Source organism: Thamnophis elegans, chromosome 13 (assembly GCF_009769535.1).
Source record: "Thamnophis elegans isolate rThaEle1 chromosome 13, rThaEle1.pri, whole genome shotgun sequence".
NCBI classification, from domain to species: Eukaryota; Metazoa; Chordata; class Lepidosauria; order Squamata; family Colubridae; genus Thamnophis; species Thamnophis elegans.
In genome coordinates this window covers 2,632,644-2,654,564 of record NC_045553.1, presented here as the reverse complement: position 1 = coordinate 2,654,564, position 21,921 = coordinate 2,632,644, and the positions used below count along the sequence as shown (strand labels likewise).

At 49.7% G+C, this 21,921-nt stretch overlaps 1 protein-coding gene across 1 annotated transcript in view; it reads right to left on the bottom strand.

Annotated features, from left to right (window-relative positions):
- DNAH10 (dynein axonemal heavy chain 10) overlaps positions 1-21,921 on the bottom strand; it is a 112,170-nt gene that overhangs the window by 85,713 nt on the left and 4,536 nt on the right. The window contains exons 3-18 of the mRNA XM_032229343.1: positions 20,976-21,121; positions 20,454-20,562; positions 19,828-19,943; positions 18,590-18,806; positions 16,619-16,776; positions 15,480-15,710; positions 11,845-12,035; positions 10,727-10,925; positions 10,315-10,509; positions 9,640-9,810; positions 6,903-7,079; positions 5,162-5,287; positions 2,836-3,008; positions 2,568-2,719; positions 1,337-1,501; positions 134-341 (exon numbers count right to left, since the gene is read on the bottom strand). Coding sequence (XP_032085234.1) covers positions 134-341; positions 1,337-1,501; positions 2,568-2,719; positions 2,836-3,008; positions 5,162-5,287; positions 6,903-7,079; positions 9,640-9,810; positions 10,315-10,509; positions 10,727-10,925; positions 11,845-12,035; positions 15,480-15,710; positions 16,619-16,776; positions 18,590-18,806; positions 19,828-19,943; positions 20,454-20,562; positions 20,976-21,121 — 2,734 coding nt within the window. The remainder of the gene's footprint in view (positions 1-133; positions 342-1,336; positions 1,502-2,567; positions 2,720-2,835; positions 3,009-5,161; positions 5,288-6,902; positions 7,080-9,639; positions 9,811-10,314; positions 10,510-10,726; positions 10,926-11,844; positions 12,036-15,479; positions 15,711-16,618; positions 16,777-18,589; positions 18,807-19,827; positions 19,944-20,453; positions 20,563-20,975; positions 21,122-21,921) is intronic.

Sequence of the window (21,921 nt, the reverse complement as noted above, 5' to 3'; positions counted from 1 at the left end):
CACACACAGAACAGCCCACACTCTGCTAGAGAGAAGTTCCCTGAGGATGGGATCCAGCACGAGTCGGAAAACTCAGAAGGTGAAACTTCCGGTCCCAGTGTGGCCCACCCCGGACTGGATCCTACGGACTTACTTCAGAACCAAGTTGGTCAGGCTTTGATAGATTTTTTTCTCCCAATAGGCGTAGTACGGCACGAGCCGCGAGGCTTTCCCGGTGTTGGTGTTCACCACCAGGCCTTCCATCTTGGTCAGCAGGGGCCCCACCGAGGTGTACTTGCGGACCAAGTGCTCCATGTCCCTGGCTCGTTCGCGCTTGATAAACTCAAAGTAATCCTTCACACCTGTCCGGGTGAGGAGACCAAAGGAAAGTCGAGGTGGGAACGGCCTAACGAAAGGCGTTGAACAACGATTCACGAGAAAGGTTTGCAAAGCGCCCTTTGGAAAGCTTCCCACAACTGCCACAGTTCATGCTTCAGGTGTTCTCGGGGAATATTTCATACAATCCAGCCTTTGAGATTCTTCGACGTGTAACTGGTGGCTTAGTGAAAACTGACTACCCTGCCCCCCCCCCCCCCCCCGCAGGGATTTCCAGCCTGGTTTTGAAGTTCCCTGCCAGTCACGTAACCACGTTTAAGGTGCTCCGGAACTGGCCTGCATGGATGGCCACATGAAGCATTCCGTGGTCAAGCGACGGCATTTTAAGATATTTTTGCACATAGCGAACAACTGCTTAGCCATCACAGCGTTCATTGAACGATGGCTATAAAAGGCCGTAAAATAAGGTGAGTCGCATGGACAATCTGCTTTAGTTAGTTAGTTAGTTAGTTAGTTAGTTAGTTAGTTAGTTAGTTAGTTAGTTAGTTAGTTTTTTAATGACCCCGTAATCCCTTGCATTGGGGTAGAGTCAGGGCAACTGAATGGAGCTGAGTGTTTATTGGCCGGATGCCTTTCCCTATCGCCACTGCGGAGTTATATTTGGCAGATATATATTCTCATTGTGCCCAGAGAGAGAAATAGATGCCTTTATCTAGGATCGAACCCACAGCCTCTTGACTGTGAGGCGAGAGCTCCGCCTCTAGGCCACTGCACACACCGCTAATGGATGACTCGCTTTACGATGGTCACGATTTACAACTACCTGTTCGTTCATCTCCCCCTGGTTCAACTCAACTGGGGGCCACAGAGTTCAGAAGGGTACAGTTTTGTGAAACGGTTCGTATTTAGGCCGTTCAGTTTCCCCCCACCACGGTGGTTACAACCACCTCTGACCTCACAGGAAATATGGCTCCACCTGGCTAGGAAATGAGCAAAACGAACAAAAGAATTAGCCACGTACCTGGGAGATGACCGTCTCCTTTCGAAGGAGGGCTTTTGAACAGGTTGGCTGACTCGATCAATAAAAGTTTATTATTGATGTCCTCGGCATTCTTGTGGATCTGATGCACGAGGGATTCGAACTTCCCAATGGCCTGGGTGCAGCGTATAATATAGTCACCAATCCCTGGGAAATAAAAAGTCGCATGGTCAAGTCTCCACACCCTACACAGGCGCGTGCGGGCTGGAGTGTTATCTCCGGGTGACAACTAACAACTAAGTGGATAGGAGAGTCAAAAGGGACCTTGGAGGTCTTCCAGTCCAACCCCTGCTCAAGCAGACTAGAGTTTTAGATTTTAAGAGAGCTGACTTCCACAAGCTAAGAAAGAGACTAAGAAGGATTCCATGGATGGATATGGAAAAGGAAAGGAAAAAATAATTCAAGTCTCTTGAAAACTCTGAAAAATGAAATTGTCAGCGTTCTGATAGATGCCCTATAGCAATAGCAATAGCAGTTAGACTTATATACCGCTTCATATGGCTTTCAGCCCTCTCTAAGCGGTTTACAGAGTCAGCATATTGCCCCCAACAACAATCCGGGTCCTCATTTTACCCAACTTCGGAAGGATGGAAGGCTGAGTCAACCCTGAGCCGGTGAGATTTGAACAGCCGAACTACAGTCAGCTGAAGTAGCCTGCAGTGCTGCATTTAACCACTGCGCCACCTCGGCTCTAATTAAATCATGAGCCTCCAGTTTTGACCCCATTTAATTTACAGCCCAATTATGAACCCTGTTTTCCCCTCCCACCCCAGGGTATGTCATAAATCACATTCTCCAACAGAGCACTTTCGTGGGCAGTAGAAATCACTCCCCCCTCCAACTGCTATGGGTAACCTGGGATATAGCCTTGAGAGAGATAAGTCCGGAATGTGCACCTGTCTTTTGCCGACGTTTCATCGGTTCCCCTCCCCACTTCCCTATGGCAACTCCAGAGCAGGGTGGGGATGCTTTGCGAGTTGATAGAAACAAAGTGCTTAGAGAGGGCTGGAAAACCCATGTGAAGCGGTGTATAAGCCTAAGTGTGATGGCTACATGATACCCGCATGGTTAGGAAAGGAGGAAGAGATTTCCTGCTAGGGAGTTCGTAGGACATTCGCGTGAGTGAAAACAGAGACAATTGAAAGTCAAGTTTTCGGTACATTTGAACAGAAGATCCTCCCCTTCCCTGGGCTTACTCGGCGAAGCAGATTACCTAAAGAGTTCCAGTTGAGTCTTTTGTAACCGGATCGGAAAACCCGCCACAGATCTTGCATGTGCTCATCCAGAAGCTGCATCTCGGCTTCATTCAAGGTCGCCACTAATTTGTGGTAGTGGTCCAGCATCTGCTTGATGCTATCTGTGTATCTGAGACACCAAAATGGTTGATCGAATGGTTTGAAGAGAACAGCAGACCTGCCCCCCGCCCCCCGTAATGAGGCCAAGCCCCCCCACCCCCACCCCTCCGAGCCCTCCATCCTTACCGCAGAAATTTGTCTTCCTGCAAAGCCACATTCCTCGCGATTTCAGGCACAGGGAAGCCCAGGTGCTCCATGTACTTGGTTTCGTTGATAATCTCCCGAAGGGCGGGTGAAAAGTTGACCACGAAACGCGTCCCCTTCTCGCTGGTGCTTTCCACCTCGTCCGAACGTACACTCTGCGAGGGAGGAGATCGACCAGTTAAGACTGGCCAGTTAAAATGACACCCAGGAGAAGAGACGGAATCCGCGCGAGGAATAGATGGCGTTTCCTTTCAACCGGAAGAGAGCTGGAAGGGACCTTGGAGGTCTTCCAATCCAACCCCCTGCTCAAGCAGGAGAGCCTATGCCCGTGATGGTGAACCTATGGCAGGCGTGCCAGAGGTGGCATACAGAGCCCTCTCTGTGGACACACGCGCCATTATCAGCTGCTCTTCTGGTTTAAAAAAACAAGCCATGTTTTGGGGCTGTTTTGTGAGCCATTTTGGGGGTGTTTTCAGGCTGAAAAATGGCTCGAAAATGGCCCCAAAACAGTCTGAAAACAGCCCCAAAATGCCTCAAAATGGCCTGAAACACACCCCAAAAAACAGGCATGCGCGCACCAGCCAGCTTGTCCTTGAGTCTCCGGTGCTTCAGCGCATGCACATGTTCAAGCTATTGTATTATTGTAGCAGAAAGATTTTCTCTTTACATACAATAAGTGCTTGGTGAACAGAATCCTGCCTGGGTCAATTTGTTTACCTAATAATGCTTTTTCAGTTCTTAAGTTTCTACCTCTTATTATCCAACCATTGATAAAACATGTCCCAAATTCAAAGATATTCTGTGTCTTTTTTTTTTCTTTTATCTTCCGTGTTAGTCTATCCATTTCTGCACAAATATTTTTTTTTAATTATATCTTCTTCTGTAGGTGGCCTCCTCGTTTTCCCAGTGTTGTACAAACGCACTTCTTGCCGCTGTCAAAACGTGTCATGTTAAATATACATTATCATATTTTTTTTTGGTATTATGCCTAATTAAAAAAAAATAGTTCTGGCTTATAATCTATACGGCGCCTTAGCATTTTTTTCTAACCACATATGCACTTTCATCCAAAAGCAAAAAAAAAAAAATTAGGTCTACGTGACGTTGATGTAAGTGATATCTTTCCCTCCCTGGGGACGCACAAGAGAATTGATCTCCAGTATTTAGTATTTTTAGTATTTTATTTGGATTTATAGGCCGCCCTTTTCCCTGAGGGGACTCAGGGCGGCTTACAATCATTAGGGAGGGGGTGCAATTCAAAACAAACAATATGTGAACAAAATAAATAAAGTAATAAAAACACAACTTGCATTCAACATTCAACACTCGGGTGGGGCAAATTAGAGACTTATCCCCAGGCCTGTTGGGATAGCCAGGTCTTAAGGGCTGCGCGGAAGGCCTGGACGGTGGTGAGGGTGCGTATCTCGACGGGGAGATCGTTCCACAGGGTCGGAGCTGCAACAGAAAAGGCTCTCCTCCGTGTAGTCGCCAGTCGACATTGACTGGCGGATGGGATTCGGAGGAGGCCCAGTCTGTGCGATCTTATCGGTCGGAGGGAGGTAATCGGCAGAAGGCGGTCTCTCAAGTACTCAGATCCACTACCATGAAGGGCTTTAAAGATGGTCAACAAGACCCTGAAGCGCACCCGGAGATCAACAGGTAGCCAGTGCAGCTCACGGAGGATGGGTGTTATGTGGGCGAACCGCGGTGCGCCCACTATCACTCGCGCGGCCGCATTCTGAACTAACTGCAGCCGCCGGATGCTCTTCAAGGGCAGCCCCATGTAGAGCACATTGCAGTATTCCAGCCTAGAGATCACAAGGGCTCGAGTGACTGTTGTGAGAGCCTCCCGATTCAGGTAGGGTCGTAACTGGCGGACCAGGCGAACCTGGGCAAATGCCCCCCTGGTCACAGCCGACAGATGATGGTCGAGAGTCAGCTGTGGATCCAGGAGGACTCCTAAGTTACGAACCCTATCTGAGGGGTATAAAATTTGACCCCCCAGCCTGATAGATGGAACATTAGCCAAATTGTTGGGAGGGAAACACAACAGCCACTCGGTCTTGTCCGGGTTGAGTACCAGTTCTCCAGGAAGAATTCTAGTTTAAGTATATTTTATTCAATTTTCACATTCCATTTGCAATCATTTATATACAGGGTATTTACTATAAAAAAAGAAAAAAAAAAGAAAAAGGGAATAAAACGAACTTTTTTTTTTTAGTTTAAGTATATTTTCTCCAGGAAGAATTCTACTGACCGGTTCGAGAGCATCTGGACTTGACTGAATGACCATTCCAGTTGAATGAACTTTAGCCAGGAGAGTCTTCTTCAACAGGACGGGAAGTCTTTCTTCAGTGATGTTCCTCCACTGGTTGTACTTCACGTCTTCGTATTCTTTCATCCTCTTTGCCACCTCGAGGTATTTTTGCTTCACCTGAAACAGATACGAATAAACTAGAGCAGGTGGAGCAGAGGTGGGCTCCTACCGGTTCGCACCTATTCGGTAGAACCGGTTCGTCAAATCTACCGAACCGGTTAGAAGAGGTTCCACCAACGGACCCGGAAAGCAGCAGGCCACCCCTACAGAAGAGGCTCCGAAAATTTTTGAAACCCACCACTGACACACAAACACACACAGACTCACACAGAGAGAGAAAGAGAAAGAAAGGAAGACCTTTCCTTCTTTCCCTTCCTCCTTTATTGCCCCTTCTCGCATGCTCAATGGAGCTCGGGCTCCGTTTTTGCCGGCAGAGGCACCGTGGGCTGGTCCTTTGCTGTTTTCAGGCCAGACGGAAGCACCCTGCGGGCAAGAATTCGGCCCGAGTTTGACACCCCTGAACTAGAGGGATCTTTAAGGTTTAAGGTTTATTAGCATTTCTATGCCGCCCACTCCCTAGAGACTCTGGGCGGCTCAAAGATAAAAACAGGGGACATATATGAAAAATAAAAATAAAAACAAATATTAAAATTACACAGCATGCATTTTAGTTTAGAGTAGGGCTGGATAAAATCAACAGCCCCAGGCCTGCCGGAACAGCCAGGTCTTAACAGCTGTACGGAAGGCCGGAAGAGTAGTAAGGGTCCAGATCTCAACGGGGAGATCGTTCCAAAGGGCCGGAGCAGCTATAGAGAAGGCCCTCCCCCGGGGGGTCGCCAGCCGACATTGACTGGCCGATGGTACCCGGAGGAGGCCCAATCTGTGTGATCTTATTGGTCTCTGGGAGATAAATGGCAGGAGGCGGTCTCTCAGGTAGCCAGGTCCTAAACCATGTAGGGCTTTAAAAGTAACGACTAGCACCTTGAAAGGTGTCCGGAGACCAATGGGGAGCCAGTGCAGCTCGCGGAGGATAGGTGTAATGTGGGTGTACCTAGGCACCCCCACTATCGCTCGCGCGGCTGCATTCTGGACCAATTGCAGTCTTCGAACACTCTTCAGGGGCAGCCCCATGTAGAGCGCATTACAGTAATCCAGTCTTGAGGTCACGAGGGCGTGAGTGACTATTCGAAGGGCCTCCTGGTCCAGATACCTTCAAGGTCGAGGCCAGAGCTTAGGAGTTGCCCGTCTACTCAAGGGCAAACCCCAAATAGTTATTATTTATAACTTGCAGGTAGTGCTCGACTTACAGCTACGCATTTAGTGACCATTCAAAGTGGCAGTGGCACTGCAAAATGGGACTTATGACTGGTCCTCGCACTTATGAACTGCAGCAACATCCTTCATTGGCCACCGGATCAAAATTGGGGCGCAATTGCAACAGCCACGTATTTACGACGGTTGAGGTAACGTGATCGCCCTTAAACTTTCCCAGCCGGCTTCCGGCAAGCAAAGTCCAAGAGGGAAGCCAGATTTGCTTAATGACCGCTCGATTCTCTTAACAACGGCAGTGATTTGGTTACCAACCACGGAGTTGGGGGGGGGAGTGTGTCCGAAAATCAGGGAGCCTCCCTTAGCCAACGGCCTTAGTTTAGTCATGGAAACTCTGGTTCCCCAACTCTGGAGTGGTTAAGTCGAGGATGTAAGCTGGGTAGCAACAGAATTTCAGGCTCACCTCCTTTCCTCGTTCACTCGCCAGCAGTTCTTCCACTTCCTGGAACCGAATGATGGTGTGCTTGATGCGGTAGAAGAGGGAGCGTGCCCAGTAAATGGCTCCAGCCATCGGAGGGTGGTTCTTGCACAACGGAGGGCTGGTGAGGTTGTTGACGAAAATGCCGTTCACAATCTCAAGCTGTTGGGGAAGAGCACAATAGCAATAGCGATAGCAGTTAGACTTATATACCGCTTCATAGGGCTTTCAGCCCTCTCTAAGCGGTTTACAGAGTCAGCGTATCGCCCCCAACAACAATCTGGGTCCTCATTTCACCCACCTCGGAAGGATGGAAGGCTGAGTTAACCTTGAGCCGGTGAGATTAGAATCGCAGAACTGCAGATAACAGTCAGCTGAAGTGGCCTGCAGTACTGCACCCTAACCACTGCACCACCTCGGCTCAAGGGAGAGAAGCTACACAAGCAGTGATGGGATTCAGCCGGTTTGCACCGATCCGGGAGAACCGGTTGGTAACTTTCTAAGCAGTTAGGAGAACCGGTTGTTGGAAGAAATCTCCTTTTGGTTCCCCCCCCCCCCACTTTACAGGGCTAATCCTGTAAGGAAGGCAGGAAGGAAACATTCTGGTGTTGTTTCTAGCCTCATCTTTATTGCCCTGCTTACAGAAACTGCTTCTCCGGTTAACCCTTATTCCAATGATGGCTAAGCTTTTTTTTTTTTTTAGTTTTTATATTTTTCCTTTCAAATTCGTTCTTAAATGTACATTCTTATAATTGCTGTTTAACATTTGTCAAGAGCCGAGGTGGCTCAGTGGTTAGAGTGCAGTACTGCAGGCCATTTCCACTGATTGTTATCTGCAGTTCGGCGGTTCAAATCTCACCGGCTCAGGGTTGACTCAGCCTTCCATCCTTCCGAGGTGGGTGAAATGAGGACCCGGATTGTTGTTGGGGGCGATACGCTGACTCTGTAAACCGCTTAGAGAGGGCTGAAAGCCCTATGAAGCGATATATAAGTCTAACTGCTATTGCTATTGCTATTCATATCGTTTTTCCGCCTGTATATTTACATTTTCATACTTTCTTATTTCCCCTCCCTGATTCAATAATGTGTCATCTGAGTTATTATTTTTTTTGTGCTTTCTTCCTTTCTCTTTCCATTTGTATCTTTTTTCAAGCCAATCATAAAATCTCCCGCATGTCCTGTAGTACACTGATTCCTCTTTGTCCTTTATTCTCAATGCCAACCTATTCATTTCTGCACAGTCTAATATCTTCTTTATTATCTCTCCTCCTGATGGGATTTTGTCTGCTTTCCAATTTTGTGCAAATACAATTCTAGCTGCCGCTATTATTTTTGCAATCAGATATGAAACTTCTTTAGTATATTTCTCTGGTAGAATACCCAATAAGAATATCTCTGGCTTAAATTCTATGGGCTGATGTATCGTTTTCTCCAGTGGTGGGTTTCAAAAAAATTTCGAACCTACTCTGTAGGTGTGGCCTCCTTTGTGGGAGTGGCTTGCCGGCCATGTGTTTTCTTTCTTTCTCTCCCTCCCTCTCTCTCTTTCCTTCCTTCCTTTTGTCTCTCTGTCCCTTTTTCCTTTTTTTTCATCTCTCTCTCACTTTTTCTTTCTTTTTTTCTTTTTTTATTTCTTTCTTTCTTCCTTTCTTTGTCTTTCTCTCTCTGTGTGAGTGTGTCTGTGTGTGTGTGTGTCAGTGGTGGGTTTCAAAAATTTTTGGAACTTCTTCTGTAGGTGTGGCCTGCTTTCCGGGTCCACTGGTGGAACCTCTTCTAACTGGTTCGGTAGATTTGACGAACCGGTTCTACCGAATAGGTGCGAACTGGTAGGAACCCACCTCTGATTTTCTCTAACCATGACTGCATTTTAACCCAACAGCTTTTTGCGTCTCTACGTGCCCACCACATATGATAATATGTTCCTGGTAATTAGTGGCATTTCCAACGTTTAGCTGATTTATCGCATGCTGAAAGTGCGTGCAACAAGGCGACAGTGTGCACCTACATGCATGTACACATAATGAAATGCACATGACACCCATCGTGAGCCCGGCTCCCTGTGCATGCGCACGTGACTCCCTGTGGTCCCCCCGCCCCCTGCACATGCGACCCCACTGTGCTAATTTTGGCCCTAGTAGGCATCCCTGCAGCCTCCTGGGACCAAAAATGGGTGGAGGGAGGGAGGGATGCCCCCGCACTCTCCCTTCCCCCCACGCATGCACGTGTGGCCTTCACTCCTCCCGCACATGCACATGCCTCTCCCGCATGCCCCCTTCTCCCTGCGCATGCACAGCAGAGACTCGAAAATCAGTTAGCTGGCGGGAGGCACGCACACATGCGCGGTGGAGCCGAGCTGGGGCAATGGCTTGTGTGCCCGCAGAGAGGGCTCCGTGTGCCCCCTGTGTCACGCATGTCATATGTTTGCCATCATGGTCTTATTCCATTGAAACAGCTAAGGCGAAGCGCCCATCGACCTGAGTGCCGTTGAGTTGGCCACGCCCACCCAGTCACATGACCACGACGCTCCGCCCACCCAGCTGGTCATCAGGGGAGGGAACCGGTTGTTCAATTATTTGAATCCCACCACTGGCTATGCCGTCAGCATGTTATCCTTTGACTCTGACGGCCCCAGGCCGATTCTGCTGCCACAACCCGGACAATGGTGGTTCTGCAGAGTTCATTCACGGGAGGGGGGGGGGGAGAGAGAGACCACACACGGAATCACCTCCTTGCAATACTGCGCCAGGATATCGTTGAATTTCATCATCATCTGCTTGTTGATGGCCTCCCGGGAACGGATGTGCTTGAACTTCAACAGCATGTCGAAGGCCGCTTCTGCGGAACGGAGGGTCTTGAAGGACTCGTCGATGAAGTTCTTGGCTTCTTTCTCAATGTCCTGGAAGCCAAGTAGGGTAGAATTCAGAGGGACAGAAATAAGGCAGATAAAGAGGGGCGGGGGAGGAAGGAGAGGGAGGAGGAGAGGCAGGAAGAGGAGGAGAAATAAGAATAAGGAGGAAAGAGGAAGAGGAGGAAAAGGAGGAGGAGGAGGAAGGAGGAGAGGGAGGAGGAGGAAGAGAAGAGAAGAAGTAAGAATAAGAAGAGGATGAAGAGGAGGAAATGAAGGAGAAGGAGGAGCAGAAGGAGAAGAAGAAACAAGAATAAGAACAAGAGGAGGAGGAAAAGGAGGAGGAGGAGGAAGGAGGAGGAGAGGGAGGAGGAGGAAGAAAAGAAGGGGAAGTAAGAATAAGAAGAGGAGGAAGAGGAGGAAAGGAAGGAGGAGGAGCAGAACGAGAAGAAATAACAATAAGAACGAGAATAAGAAGAGGAGGAGAGGGAGTAGGAGAAGAAATAAGAATAAGAGGAGGTGGAGGAGGAGCAAAACAATACTTCTGCTACTTACAACAACCTCCAGCTTGAACTCCTCCATCACCGCCTTCCACTGGTTTACAGATCTGAGGTTGAACGGGTCAAAGGTCAGAACTTCCATCGGGCTGACCAGACCGTCTACTCGGTACAAGACTTCGTCGATGCGCTTGGGGTCTCCCGTCACAGCTTTCAGCTCAGGCCCAAAGATGTTGTAAAATTCCTCCATGACCTGTTGGGTAAAACGAGCAGGGGTGGTGGGGGAATCTTGGGCCTTTGGCTCAGGAATTGTGGGAGTTGAAGTCCACAGGTCACAAAAGGGCCATGGATGGAGGGGTGCGTTTGTGTGTGTGTGAGAGAGAGAGAGAGATTTTCAGGGATCCCCTTTGGGGAAATTTATTTGGCTTATGCAATTTTTTTTCTCCCGACATCTTTGCACCTGTTATTACCTGCAACACGTTGTAGAGATCCTGGCAGATAAAAGCCATGTAGTCTGTCTTCTCAAAGAGCCGCTTCCGGTCGAATTCCCACCGAGCGTCTCTTCCCGACGCTTCGATTTTGGCCCGGATGTCAAAATACGATTCCTTCCAGATTTCAAGAGTTCGCCTAGCTTCCACCATCTTGATTTTGGCCGACTGCCTGTCTTCTCTGGAGTCCCGTCAAAGAACAGAGGGGGAAGAAAGGGAAACAAAACAACAACCATATTTGGTGCAGAAAAAAAGAGAAGAGAATCCAATATCCTGGTTGGTTTGAATGTTCGGGAGCTAAAATGTTTCATCCTAGATTAAAAACACTTAAATGTTGGGGACAGACATTTAAGGGAGGCCAGATTGAATTAATAACCACATGATTCGCCTAAAGAACTGCAGAGATTTACTTAACAACCATGGCCATAAAATGGGGGAATGACTCAATTAACAATTGTTTTGCTGAGGGATTAAAATTCTGGTCCCAAAGTCAGCAACCTTAAACACTCAAAGAGCCACAAAGGTCCTAACCGGAAGCCCCCCGTTCAATTCTGGTGCTGAATAGAAGTCCAGTTTCCCCCCACCATAGAGTCTCCTCCTAGCATGACATCCTTTTTCCTCTGCTGACCAGAAGTCCAGTTTCCCCCCACCATAGAGTCTCCTCCTAGCATGGCATCCTTTTTCTTCTGCTGAATAGAAGTCCAGTTCCCCCCACCATAGAGTCTCCTCCTAGCATGGCATCCTTTTTCCTCTGCTGAACAGAAGTCCAGTTCCCTCCACCATAGAGTCTCCTCCTAGCATGGCGTCCTTTTTCCTCTGCTGACCAGAAGTCCAGTTTCCCCCCACCATAGAGTCTCCTCCTAGCATGGCGTCCTTTTTCCTCTACCTGTCCTAACCGAAAGCCCTATCAATTGTGGAGCTGACTAATGACAGGGAGCCACAGCAGAGGGACAAAAGAGCCACATGCGGCTCCGGAGCCACAGGTTGCTGCTCCCTCATGTAACTCAATGACTGCTTGTATTGCATCCACACAAGTTTTGGGCAATCAAGAGTCTTATCCTGAGAACCAAGCCAAGAAGGAGAAGGATCTGCCCCTTTACTTGAACAAAGTCCGCAGGTCCACGACTTTGCAGACCCTCGCCGAGATCTCCCAGGCGATCCGTTCCATGAGAGGGATCATCCGCTCGTCCTTGTTGTAATGCCGCGAAATGATCCAGACCATCCGCAAAGCGTTCATCAGGGAAGGGATGGTATCCAAGACCACGTTGAACCCGGTGCCATGGGTTAAATTCTGCCCGGGAAGCGGAGGGGGGAGGAGGGGGAAAGCCCATATTACAATTCACATCGCAGCAGTGGTGGGTTTCAAAAAATTTTCGAACCTACTCTGTGGGTGTGGCCTCCTTTGTGGGAGTGGCTTGCCGGCCATGTGACCTGGTGGGAGTGGCTTGCCGACCATGTTTTCTTTCTCTCTCTCTCTCTCTCTCTCTCTTTCCTTCCTTTTGTCTCTGTCCTTTTTTTCTTTCATCTCTCTCTCACTTTTTCTTTCTTTTTTTCTTTATTTCTTTCTTCCTTTCTTTCTCTTTATCTCTGTGTGTGAGTCTGTGTGTGTGTGTGTGTGTGTGTGTGTGTCAGTGGTGGGTTTCAAAAATTTTTGGAACCTCTTCTGTAGGTGTGTGGCCTGCTTTCCGGGTCCACTGGTGGAACCTCTTCTAACCAGTTCGGTAGATTTGACGAACCGGTTCTACCGAACTGGTGCGAACTGGCAGGAACCCACCTCTGCATCGCACCCAGGGCAGACCAAGGGAGAAAGGAAAAGAAGGGTATGGGGTCAGGGAGGGGGTGTCACCTAGAACCCCCAAACGTTCACAGCTTGCCAAGCTTTTCAGATAACACGCTCTAGAGCCGTGATGGCAAACCTATGGCACATGTGCCTAGAGGTGGCACATAGAGCCCTCTCTGTGGGCACATGCGCAGTCCCCAGCTGCTCTTCTGGTTTCTGGCGCGCACATCTGTTTTCCGGGCTGTTTTCAGGCCCAGTGATACTGCCATTCAACTGGGAGGAGGGAGGCCTTGGAGTCAATTTATTGGCAACTGATATTTTACAACTGGTTTCCTGGCGCCGAAAGGCTTGAGATCCCATCACCTTTTGGGGGGATGTTTATGATGGCCGTGAGGGATGTTTTTACTTTAATGTCTAACGGAAGATAGCCATGGGAATGTATGTTTATTCGGCTCTCAGGGCAGTTGATAAAGGAAGCATCTTCACACTTGTGTATTTGGCTAGAATCTGCATTCTAACAAAGAGGAGGGGGTCACTTTTACTTTAATTCTACTTGCACTGCCTAAAGGGATTCAGATGTTGCTTTGCCTTTAACGGCTTCCATTCTTCTTAATTAAAGGCTCCTTTTCAAATACTCCATTTCAAGAGTCTCCACTTTCTTAAGTTAGGAGAGGAGCCCTTACAAGGTCCTTTTCCAGGCCGCTTTTACACCATTTTTGAGCCATTTTTTGAGCTTTTTTTCTGGCCATTTTTATTTATTTATTTACTTACTTATTATTTATTTATTTATTTATTTATTTATTTATTATTTATTTATTTATTTATTTATTTATTATTTATTTATTTATTTATTATTAAAATTTATATGCCGCCCAATCCCGAAGGACTCCGGGCGGCTTACAAAAGAAGGAAGAGAAGAAAAAAAAATAAGAAAAAGACAGTTAAAACACAACGCATGCATTCGTTCTAATCGGGGCTGGACCTCAACAGTGAGGTCAACAGCCCCCAGGCCTGCCGGAACAGCCAGGTTTTAACAGCTTTCCTGAAGGCCATGAGAGTGGGTAAGGTCCGGATATCTGGGGGTAGCTCATTCCAAAGGGTCGGAGCAGCCACAGAGAAGGCTCTCCTCCGGGGGCCCGCCAGCCGACACTGTCGGGCTGACGGCATCTGAAGGGGGCCCAATCTGTGGGATCTTACCGACCGCTGGGAGGAATGTGGCAGCAGGCGGTCTCGAAGGTACGCTGGCCCTAAGCCATGTAGGGCTTTAAAGGTAATAACCAACACCTTGAATTGCGACCGGAGACCAATTGGAAGCCAGTGCAGCTCGCCCGAGAACAGCCTGAAAATGGCCAAAAAACAAGCGTGCGCACTGGCCAGCTGGTTTTCGGGTTTCCAGCACGCGCGCGCATGGACGCACATTCTGGGTGCTGAAAAGGTTCGCCATCATCACTGCTCTAGAGGGTAACCCCATGGCATCAAAACTGAAACAACAACGATCGGATGTTGGTTTTTTAATTATTTTAATGGACAATTCTCTTGAGATTTGAGGTCTCGTACGAGAACCCTGGAAGCTCTGCAGCAGATACAACCACGCGAGATCTCATTTTTAAAAAATGTAAGCTGAGAAATGTGTAGAAGCCACTCAGATGCTTGCTGGCAGACTCGCCTGGACTACTGTAACACTCTCTACATGGGGCTGCCCTTGAAGAGCACCCGGAAGCTTCAACTGGTCCAGAATGCGGCTGCACGGGTCATCATGGGGGCACCTAGGTGCTCCCATGTTACACCCCTTTTAGGCGGCCTGTATTGGTTGCCGGTTGTCTTCCGGGTGCGACTCAAGGCACTAATTATGACCTTTAAAGCGCTCCATGGCTTAGGCCCAGGGTACCTGCGAGACCACCTACTGCCACCGGTAGCCTCCCATCGTCCAGTGCGATCCCACAGAGTTGGCCTCCTCAGGGTGCCGTCGGCCAGACAGTGTCGGCTAGCCACCCCCAGGGGGAGAGACTTCTCTGTGGGAGCCCCTTCCCTCTGGAATGAGCTGCCCCCGGAGCTTCGTATAATCCCCGACCTCCGGTCCTTCCGATGCGCCCTAAAAAGTTGGCTTTTCCAGCAAGCCAGCCTGGCCTGAACAAAACAAAATACAGTATTGATCACTGTTAATTTTAATTTGATTTTTTAAAAATGTATTATCAGTTTTAATTGGGTTTGGGATATTCCATTTATTTATTTTTTAACTTTTATATCATGTGTTTCTTTTAGAAAAGTAAAGAGCCGAGGTGGCGCAGTGGTTAGGGTGCAGTACTGCAGGCCACTTCAGCTGTCTGCTATCTGCAGTTCAGCGGTTCAAATCTCACCGGCTCAGGGTTGACTCAGCCTTCCATCCTTCCGAGGTGGGTGAAATGAGGACCCGGATTGTTGTTGGGGGCGATATGCTGACTCTGTAAACCGCTTAGAGAGGGCTGAAAGCCCTATGAAGCGGTCTATAAGTCCAACTGCTATTGCTATTGCTATTTTAATTGTTGTATGCCGCCCTGAGTCCTTGGGAGAATGGCAGCATATAAATCTAATAAATCTCAAATCTCTAAATGTCTGTGGAGATTCTCCATCATCCAGGTCACGGTTGTCCCAAAGGTGCTTCTTCCCCTCTTCCTCCCCCAAGAGGCAACTGGACTTTCCGGTTTTTTCTTTTGAAGTCGTTTCGCTTCTCATCCGAGAAGCTTCTTCGGCTCCGAAGAAGAAATGAACTGAGAACTGAAGAAGCTTCTCGGATGAGAAGCGAAACCCCTTCAAAAGAAAAAAGCGGAAGGTCCAGCTGCCTCTTGGAAAAAAGCACCTCTGGGATCACCGCGGCTCGTTTTCGCGTGGAAGCAACCGCAGATGACGCTCACTGACCCAGGAGAACCTTCAGGGCCACCTTGCTCACCCAACCTCACCGGTTGAACCACGAGATACCTTCAGATGCCGCTCCAGGGTGGAGAGAAACCGGACGTTGTCCACCGCTTCCACGTGGTGTTTGGAGAGTTCGGCGACAACCACCTGCAAGTTGTCCACGATCCCCGTGTTGGCAATTTCAAGCACCTGGAGGACCTTCTTGACAGTGGGAAGCTTCACCTGCTCCGTCAGGGCACTCAGAGTGGCGTTCCTCTCCCGCCAGAGATCGATCTCCGCCAGTGGACCGTTCCCCTGCAGGACGGAGGAAGGGAGACCGGGTATCCTGAGCGAGTCTCTGGACCTTCACCATTAGAGGAGCTGGGCTGTTACCTTTCAGTGGGGCTCATGGAATGAAATGTAGCAAAATAACGGAGGACAGCCTTGAGGCTGTATCACTGTTGTGGCCCGCCAGTGGCTAGCAGAGCTGGCAGAAGTTTCGGACAGTGAGGAGGGTTGGGGAGGAACCTGGGCCAGTCCTGGAGTCTGGGGAAGGCTCTGAGGAGGGCTCTGTGTCGGAGGCAGAGAGGGGGCCAGGGCCGTATGCCAGTTATCAGCAGAGTCAGACATCAGTGAGGTAGAAGAACAGCTGGAGCCTGTTCCCAGTGGGCGCATGCACAGAGCTGCCAGACGAAGGGAACGGCTAAAGAACAGGGGTCGACGGGAGTAAGGCCACAGGTGGACGGTGAATGGCCCTCCAAGCCAGATAAGGTCTGTGACCATAAATCCTCCCTCGAAAGACTTTGCTGGATGGGAACGAGAGGAATTCACAGTCACTTAATAAAAAGGGGTTATTGCCGGGACAAGGAGTCTGCTTCATGGTTTGGGGAAGCCTTGCTCAGAATCCCGCTAGACCAGGTTTGGGCAACTATGACCTGTGGACTTTTGACTCCCAGAATTCCTGAGCCAGCGTGAGGATGGCTGCCTCAGGAATTGTGGGAGTTGAAGTCCACAGGTTGTAAGGGGCCACAGTTGCTCAACCCTGCAGTAGACATTATTGAAAGAACGGATCAAGTGGAAGTCCTAGGCACCAGGACAACTTTGGAACTATCCCAACAGAGAAGAACTTTTCCCTTTACTTCTTTCGTGAACTCATCGATGAATGCCAACGTTTAGGGAAGGTGGGGCTGTAAAAAACAGGAGGCCACCTTGAACCCCATTACCTGAGGGACTTTCCTCTGGAGCTCTTCGTTGGCAGAAGCAATCAACACGAGCCAACCATTTGCAAGGTTTTCCAATGTTTCAACCACTTCCGGGTCGCTCGCCAGCTCATTCGTGTCCCCTTCTATGCTTAACGTCGGCATGTCTAACTTAATTTCCCCTGTTGGGAAGAAGGAGGAGGAGGAGGGGGAGGAGGAGGAGGAAGAGCAGGAAGGAGAGGGGGAGGAGAGGAAGAGGAGGAGGACGAGGAGGAGGAAGAAGAGGAGGAAGAAGAAGGAGGAGGGGGAGGAGGAGGAGAAAGAGCAGGAGGAGGAGGAGGAGGAAGAGGAGGAAGGAGAGGGGGAGGAGAGGAAGAGGAGGAGGACGAGGAGGAGGAGGAAGAAGAGGAGGAAGGAGGAGGAGGAGGGGGAGGAGGAGGAGAAAGAGCAGGAGGAGGAGGAGGAGGAGGAAGAGGAGGAAGAAGAAGGAGGAGGGGGAGGAGGAGGAGAAAGAGCAGGAGGAGGAGGAGGAGGAAGAGGAGGAAGGAGAGGGGGAGGAGAGGAAGAGGACGAGGAGGAGGAGGAAGAAGAGGAGGAAGAAGGAGGAGGAGGGGGAGGAGGAGGAAGAGCAGGAGCAGGAGGAGGAGGAGGAAGAGGAGGAAGGAGAGGGGGAGGAGAGGAAGAGGAGGAGGACGAGGAGGAGGAGGAAGAAGGAGGAGGAGGGGGAGGAGGAGGAAGAGCAGGAGCAGGAGGAGGAGGAGGAAGAGGAGGAAGGAGAGGGGGAGGAGAGGAAGAGGAGGATGAGGAGGAAGAGGAGGAAGAAGAAGGAGGAAGAAGGAAGAGGGGGAGGAGGAGGAGGAAAGAGCAGGAGGAGGAGGAAGAGGAGGAGGAAGAAGAGGAAGAGGAAGAGGAGAGGAGGAGGAGGAGGAAGAAGAGGAGGAAGAAGAAGGAGGAGGGGGAGGAGGAGGAGAAAGAGCAGGAGGAGGAGGAAGAGGAGGAAGGAGAGGGGGAGGAGAGGAAGAGGAGGAGGACGAGGAGGAGGAGGAAGAAGAGGAGGAAGGAGGAGGAGGAGGAGGGGGAGGAGGAGGAAGAGCAGGAGGAGGAGGAGGAGGAGGAAGAGGAGGAAGGAGAGGGGGAGGAGAGGAAGAGGAGGACGAGGAGGAAGAAGAGGAAGAAGAAGGAGGAAGAAGGAAGAGGGGGAGGAGGAGGAGAAAGAGCAGGAGGAGGAGGAAGAGGAGGAGGAAGAAGAGGAAGAGGAAGAGGAGAGGAGGAGGAGGAGGAAGAAGAGGAGGAAGAAGGAGGAGGGGGAGGAGGAGGAGAAAGAGCAGGAGGAGGAAGAAGAGGAGGAAGGAGAGGGGGAGGAGAGGAAGAGGAGGAGGACGAGGAGGAGGAGGAAGAAGAGGAGGAAGGAGGAGGAGGAGGAGGGGGAGGAGGAGGAGAAAGAGCAGGAGGAGGAGGAGGAGGAAGAGGAGGAAGGAGAGGGGGAGGAGAGGAAGAGGAGGAGGACAAGGAGGAGGAGGAAGAAGAGGAGGAAGAAGGAGGAGGAGGGGGAGGAGGAGGAAGAGCAGGAGCAGGAGGAGGAGGAGGAAGAGGAGGAAGGAGAGGGGGAGGAGAGGAAGAGGAGGACGAGGAGGAAGAAGAGGAGGAAGAAGAAGGAGGAGGGGGAGGAGGAGGAGAAAGAGCAGGAGGAGGAGGAAGAAGAGGAGGAAGAAGAAGGAAGAGGGGGAGGAGGAGGAGAAAGAGCAGGAGGAGGAGGAGGAAGAGGAGGAGGAAGAAGAGGAGGAGGAAGAGGAGAGGAGGAGGAGGAGGAGAAGGTGGCGGCAGTTGAGCATCCTGTGTTGTTTCTGGTGCATAGGGAGCACCTCACTCAGGCTGATGGGTGTTCATCTGGGTTGGGCCCGTAGCACCCAGAGAGTTGTATCATCACTTCTCGTTTTTTTTTGGAGATGCTCCAGTTGGAGATGGTTCCCCCCCCCCCCGAGGCCCCAAATTCACCTTCAATCTGCTGGATGGTCCTCTGAATGTGACTCAGGAATTTCTGCATGCTCATTAATAACTCGTTCCTCAGGCTGTGGTAACTGTCGAACACCAGCGGCTTCTTCAGTCCCTTTTGAGCAAGCTGTAAATCTTCCCCCTCAGCTTTCTCAGACTCCGCATGCGCACTGATCTCCTCCAAGCCATACTGGTTGTGGGACATGGCGGGAAGGTAGACCTGCAATGGCAACATAATAATTTTTTACAACTTTCGACTCCTTTCGCTGGAGGCCACCAACTCTCCACCTTCTCCCCTCTCTAAATTCAGGTATGGCAACTGCACAGCCCTCCCAACTTTTGCAGATTCCAGCAGCAGCAGCAGCAGAACCCAACAGCAAAGGATGCTGGGAGTCGCAGTCCGGCAACATCTGGAGAAGTTCTTTAGGTCTGCTGTCGGACGTTGCTAGTTGCCAATAAAGGGCAGTAGCAATAGCAATAGCAGTTAGACTTATATACCGCTTCATAGGGCTTTCAGCCCTCTCTAAGCGGTTTACAAAGTCAGCATATTGCCCCCAACAACAATCCGGGTCCTCATTTCACCCACCTCGGAAGGATGGAAGGCTGAGTCAATCTTTGAGCCGGTAAGATTTGAACAGCCGAACTGCAGATAGCAGTCAGCTGAAGTGGCCTGCCAGTACTGCACCCTAACCACTGCGCCACCTCGGCTCCTCGATTAAACTGTCTAAACAGCATCCATCAACTGTTTGGCAGTTTGATTACCTCTTCTTCGGGCTTAGAAGAAGAAGGCGAGCAAACTATGTTTGGTATACACCTCGGTATATGAGAGAAGTTTCTGTTTTCTTTATCTGAGCCTAAAAAGGGACCTTTTTAGAGAAACATAGTATAGGGGGTGACCAGGCTGAGCCTGAGAGAGGGAATCAAAGGAGTCATCAGTCTTGAATCCCTTCACGCTCACAAGAGTCCTAAGTCCAGCCCACCTTGAATTCCATTCACTCTTTACCTACTGCCAATTTGCTTTTAGTAGCTCAGATTCTTGTAGAGAGCTTACACTTGCAATAAATCTTTATCCTCATTGGAGCCGCCTGGATTTTCTTTATTTCCCTGGCGCCTGACCCTTGGAGAGGAATCCTGAGCTATGCAGACAAGGCTGCCCACACCCTCAACCTCGCTACATCGAGACGCCTACGAAGCCGCCCTGAAGGCCCGAGGCTAAAACCCAACCAACGAAAGCCTCTCACCAGGGCCAAGATCTGTTTGAGCATCAACAGAGTGTTGTTGTTCAGGATGCCGTATTCCAAAACTTCGGGCAAAACGTCCTCAGCTTCTTCCAAGTCGTTGGGTTCCGACACCGTTTCTGGCAAAAGAGGAGAAAGATCCCCGAGTGGATTTTTAATGTCCAGATACCTCATTCCAGGGAAGCCATGGACGAGCAAACGTCTGGGAAGTTCATAAAAATCTGCATGTTGGGAATGCCTTCCCTCTCTCTGCCCATGGAGAAACAGCCCAGGGAGAGAGCAAGCTGGTTACTTACAGCTGGCGTGTTAGCCTGGTAAACAAACCACCATTTCACAGCCTGAGACTCTAATCCCTTTTGAGCCTCTTTTTCCACCCCTTATACAGCTCTGGGCTACGTAGTCTCTTATCTGACCATTCCCATGTTCTTCATTCCAATCTTCCACTATCTTTCTCACGTACCAATTACAGAAGTTTAGCTTCATGATCACTAAATTGTATACTGATGGGAGGGGGGACTTTATTAAAGAGAGAAACTTAATTAAGGGACGAATATTTCATTTGTCAAGGGAGGCGGTCGTGACGCTCCGTTTTGCTCCAAGCCTTTTTCCTTTCCAATGCTTAAAAATACCTGCCGTCTCTCTCAGGAAGAAGACCGTGTCACTCTCCACAAAGTCTTCCGGGATATCGTTCACCGCCATGTGGTAATAGAGATTGTAAATTTCTTGCTTCACAATTTTCTGAAACGGAGAGAGAGAGACCCAACGGCTTGTGTGCTTGGAAAGAAAAATCAAGCACGCACTCCAAATTTCGATTTGCCCAGAAGATGCGCTCGAGGAACCCACCGAAAACAACAATGGTTGCGTTCGGAGTAGAACTGTTCTCGGCACAAAATCTGTGAACTTTTGCGCTGCCTTTCCCACCTGCCCATTTGCAATTCGGAATTCGCGCCGCAAGAGATCAGATATGACACCCAACTGCCCCCTAAAAAAGGCAGTATTTTGAAAAATAACAATCCCGTTTTTTAAAAAAAGAGGAAAGTTGTGGTTTGGGTAGGAAGAAGAATTCCCAAATCTGTGCTGATCAGTTGAAGAGTGAGTCCTACAAAGAAACCAGGGGGCTGACACGGAAATGAAAGCAAAGGGCCACTTACTTTGTACGTCCGAAGCTTTTGCCGCGACATGCCCAGTTCGCGTTCTATTTCCGCGAAGCCTGACCTGTCCGAGGCGATGGAGGGGGTCGCGCTCACGGTTCTTTCTGCTTGTTCATTTACGGACATCCTGCTCCTCCAACTTTTCTCTAAACGAGGGACATCCAAAGATCACCACCAACAGAACAATTCACCAGTGGAACGACTTGCCTCCAGAAATTGTGGGTGCTGGAGGTTTTCAAGAAGAGACTGGGAAGCCATTTGTCTGAAATGGTATGGGGGTCTCCTGCCTGAGCAGGGGGTTGGACTAGAAGACCTCCAAGGTCCCTTCCAACTCTTGTTATTTCAATTCAGAATAGCAATAGCAATAGCAGTTAGACTTATATACCGCTTCATAGGGCTTTCAGCCGCTCTCTAAGCGGTTTACAGAGTCAGCATATTGCCCCCAACAACAATCGGGGTCCTCATTTCACCCACCTCGGAAGGATGGAAGGCTGAGTCAACCTTGAGCCGGTGAGATTAGAACCGCTGAACTGCAGATAACAGTCAGCTGAAGTGGCCTGCAGTACTGTACCCTAACCACTGCGCCACCTCGGCTCTTAGAAGGGAATCTGAAGGATGGCAACAATCAGTGTCTTTGGCAACAGATCTCTAAGGACGGGAGTCCTTTTCGCCCTCTGCATGTAAACATAACCTGACGAGATACTGGTAGTCCTCAACTTATGAACACAGTTGAACCCAAGATTCCTGTTGCTAGGCAAGACAGTTTGTTAAGGGAGTTTTGCCCCATTTTACAACCTTCCTCACCGCAGCTGTTCAGGGAACCACTGCATTTGTTAAGTCAGTAACCTGGTTGTTAAGTGAATTTGGCTTCCCCATTGAATTTGTCTATCAGAAAGTCACAAAAAGGGGATCATGTGAGTCGCCCCCCCCTTCACCTCAGGACGCT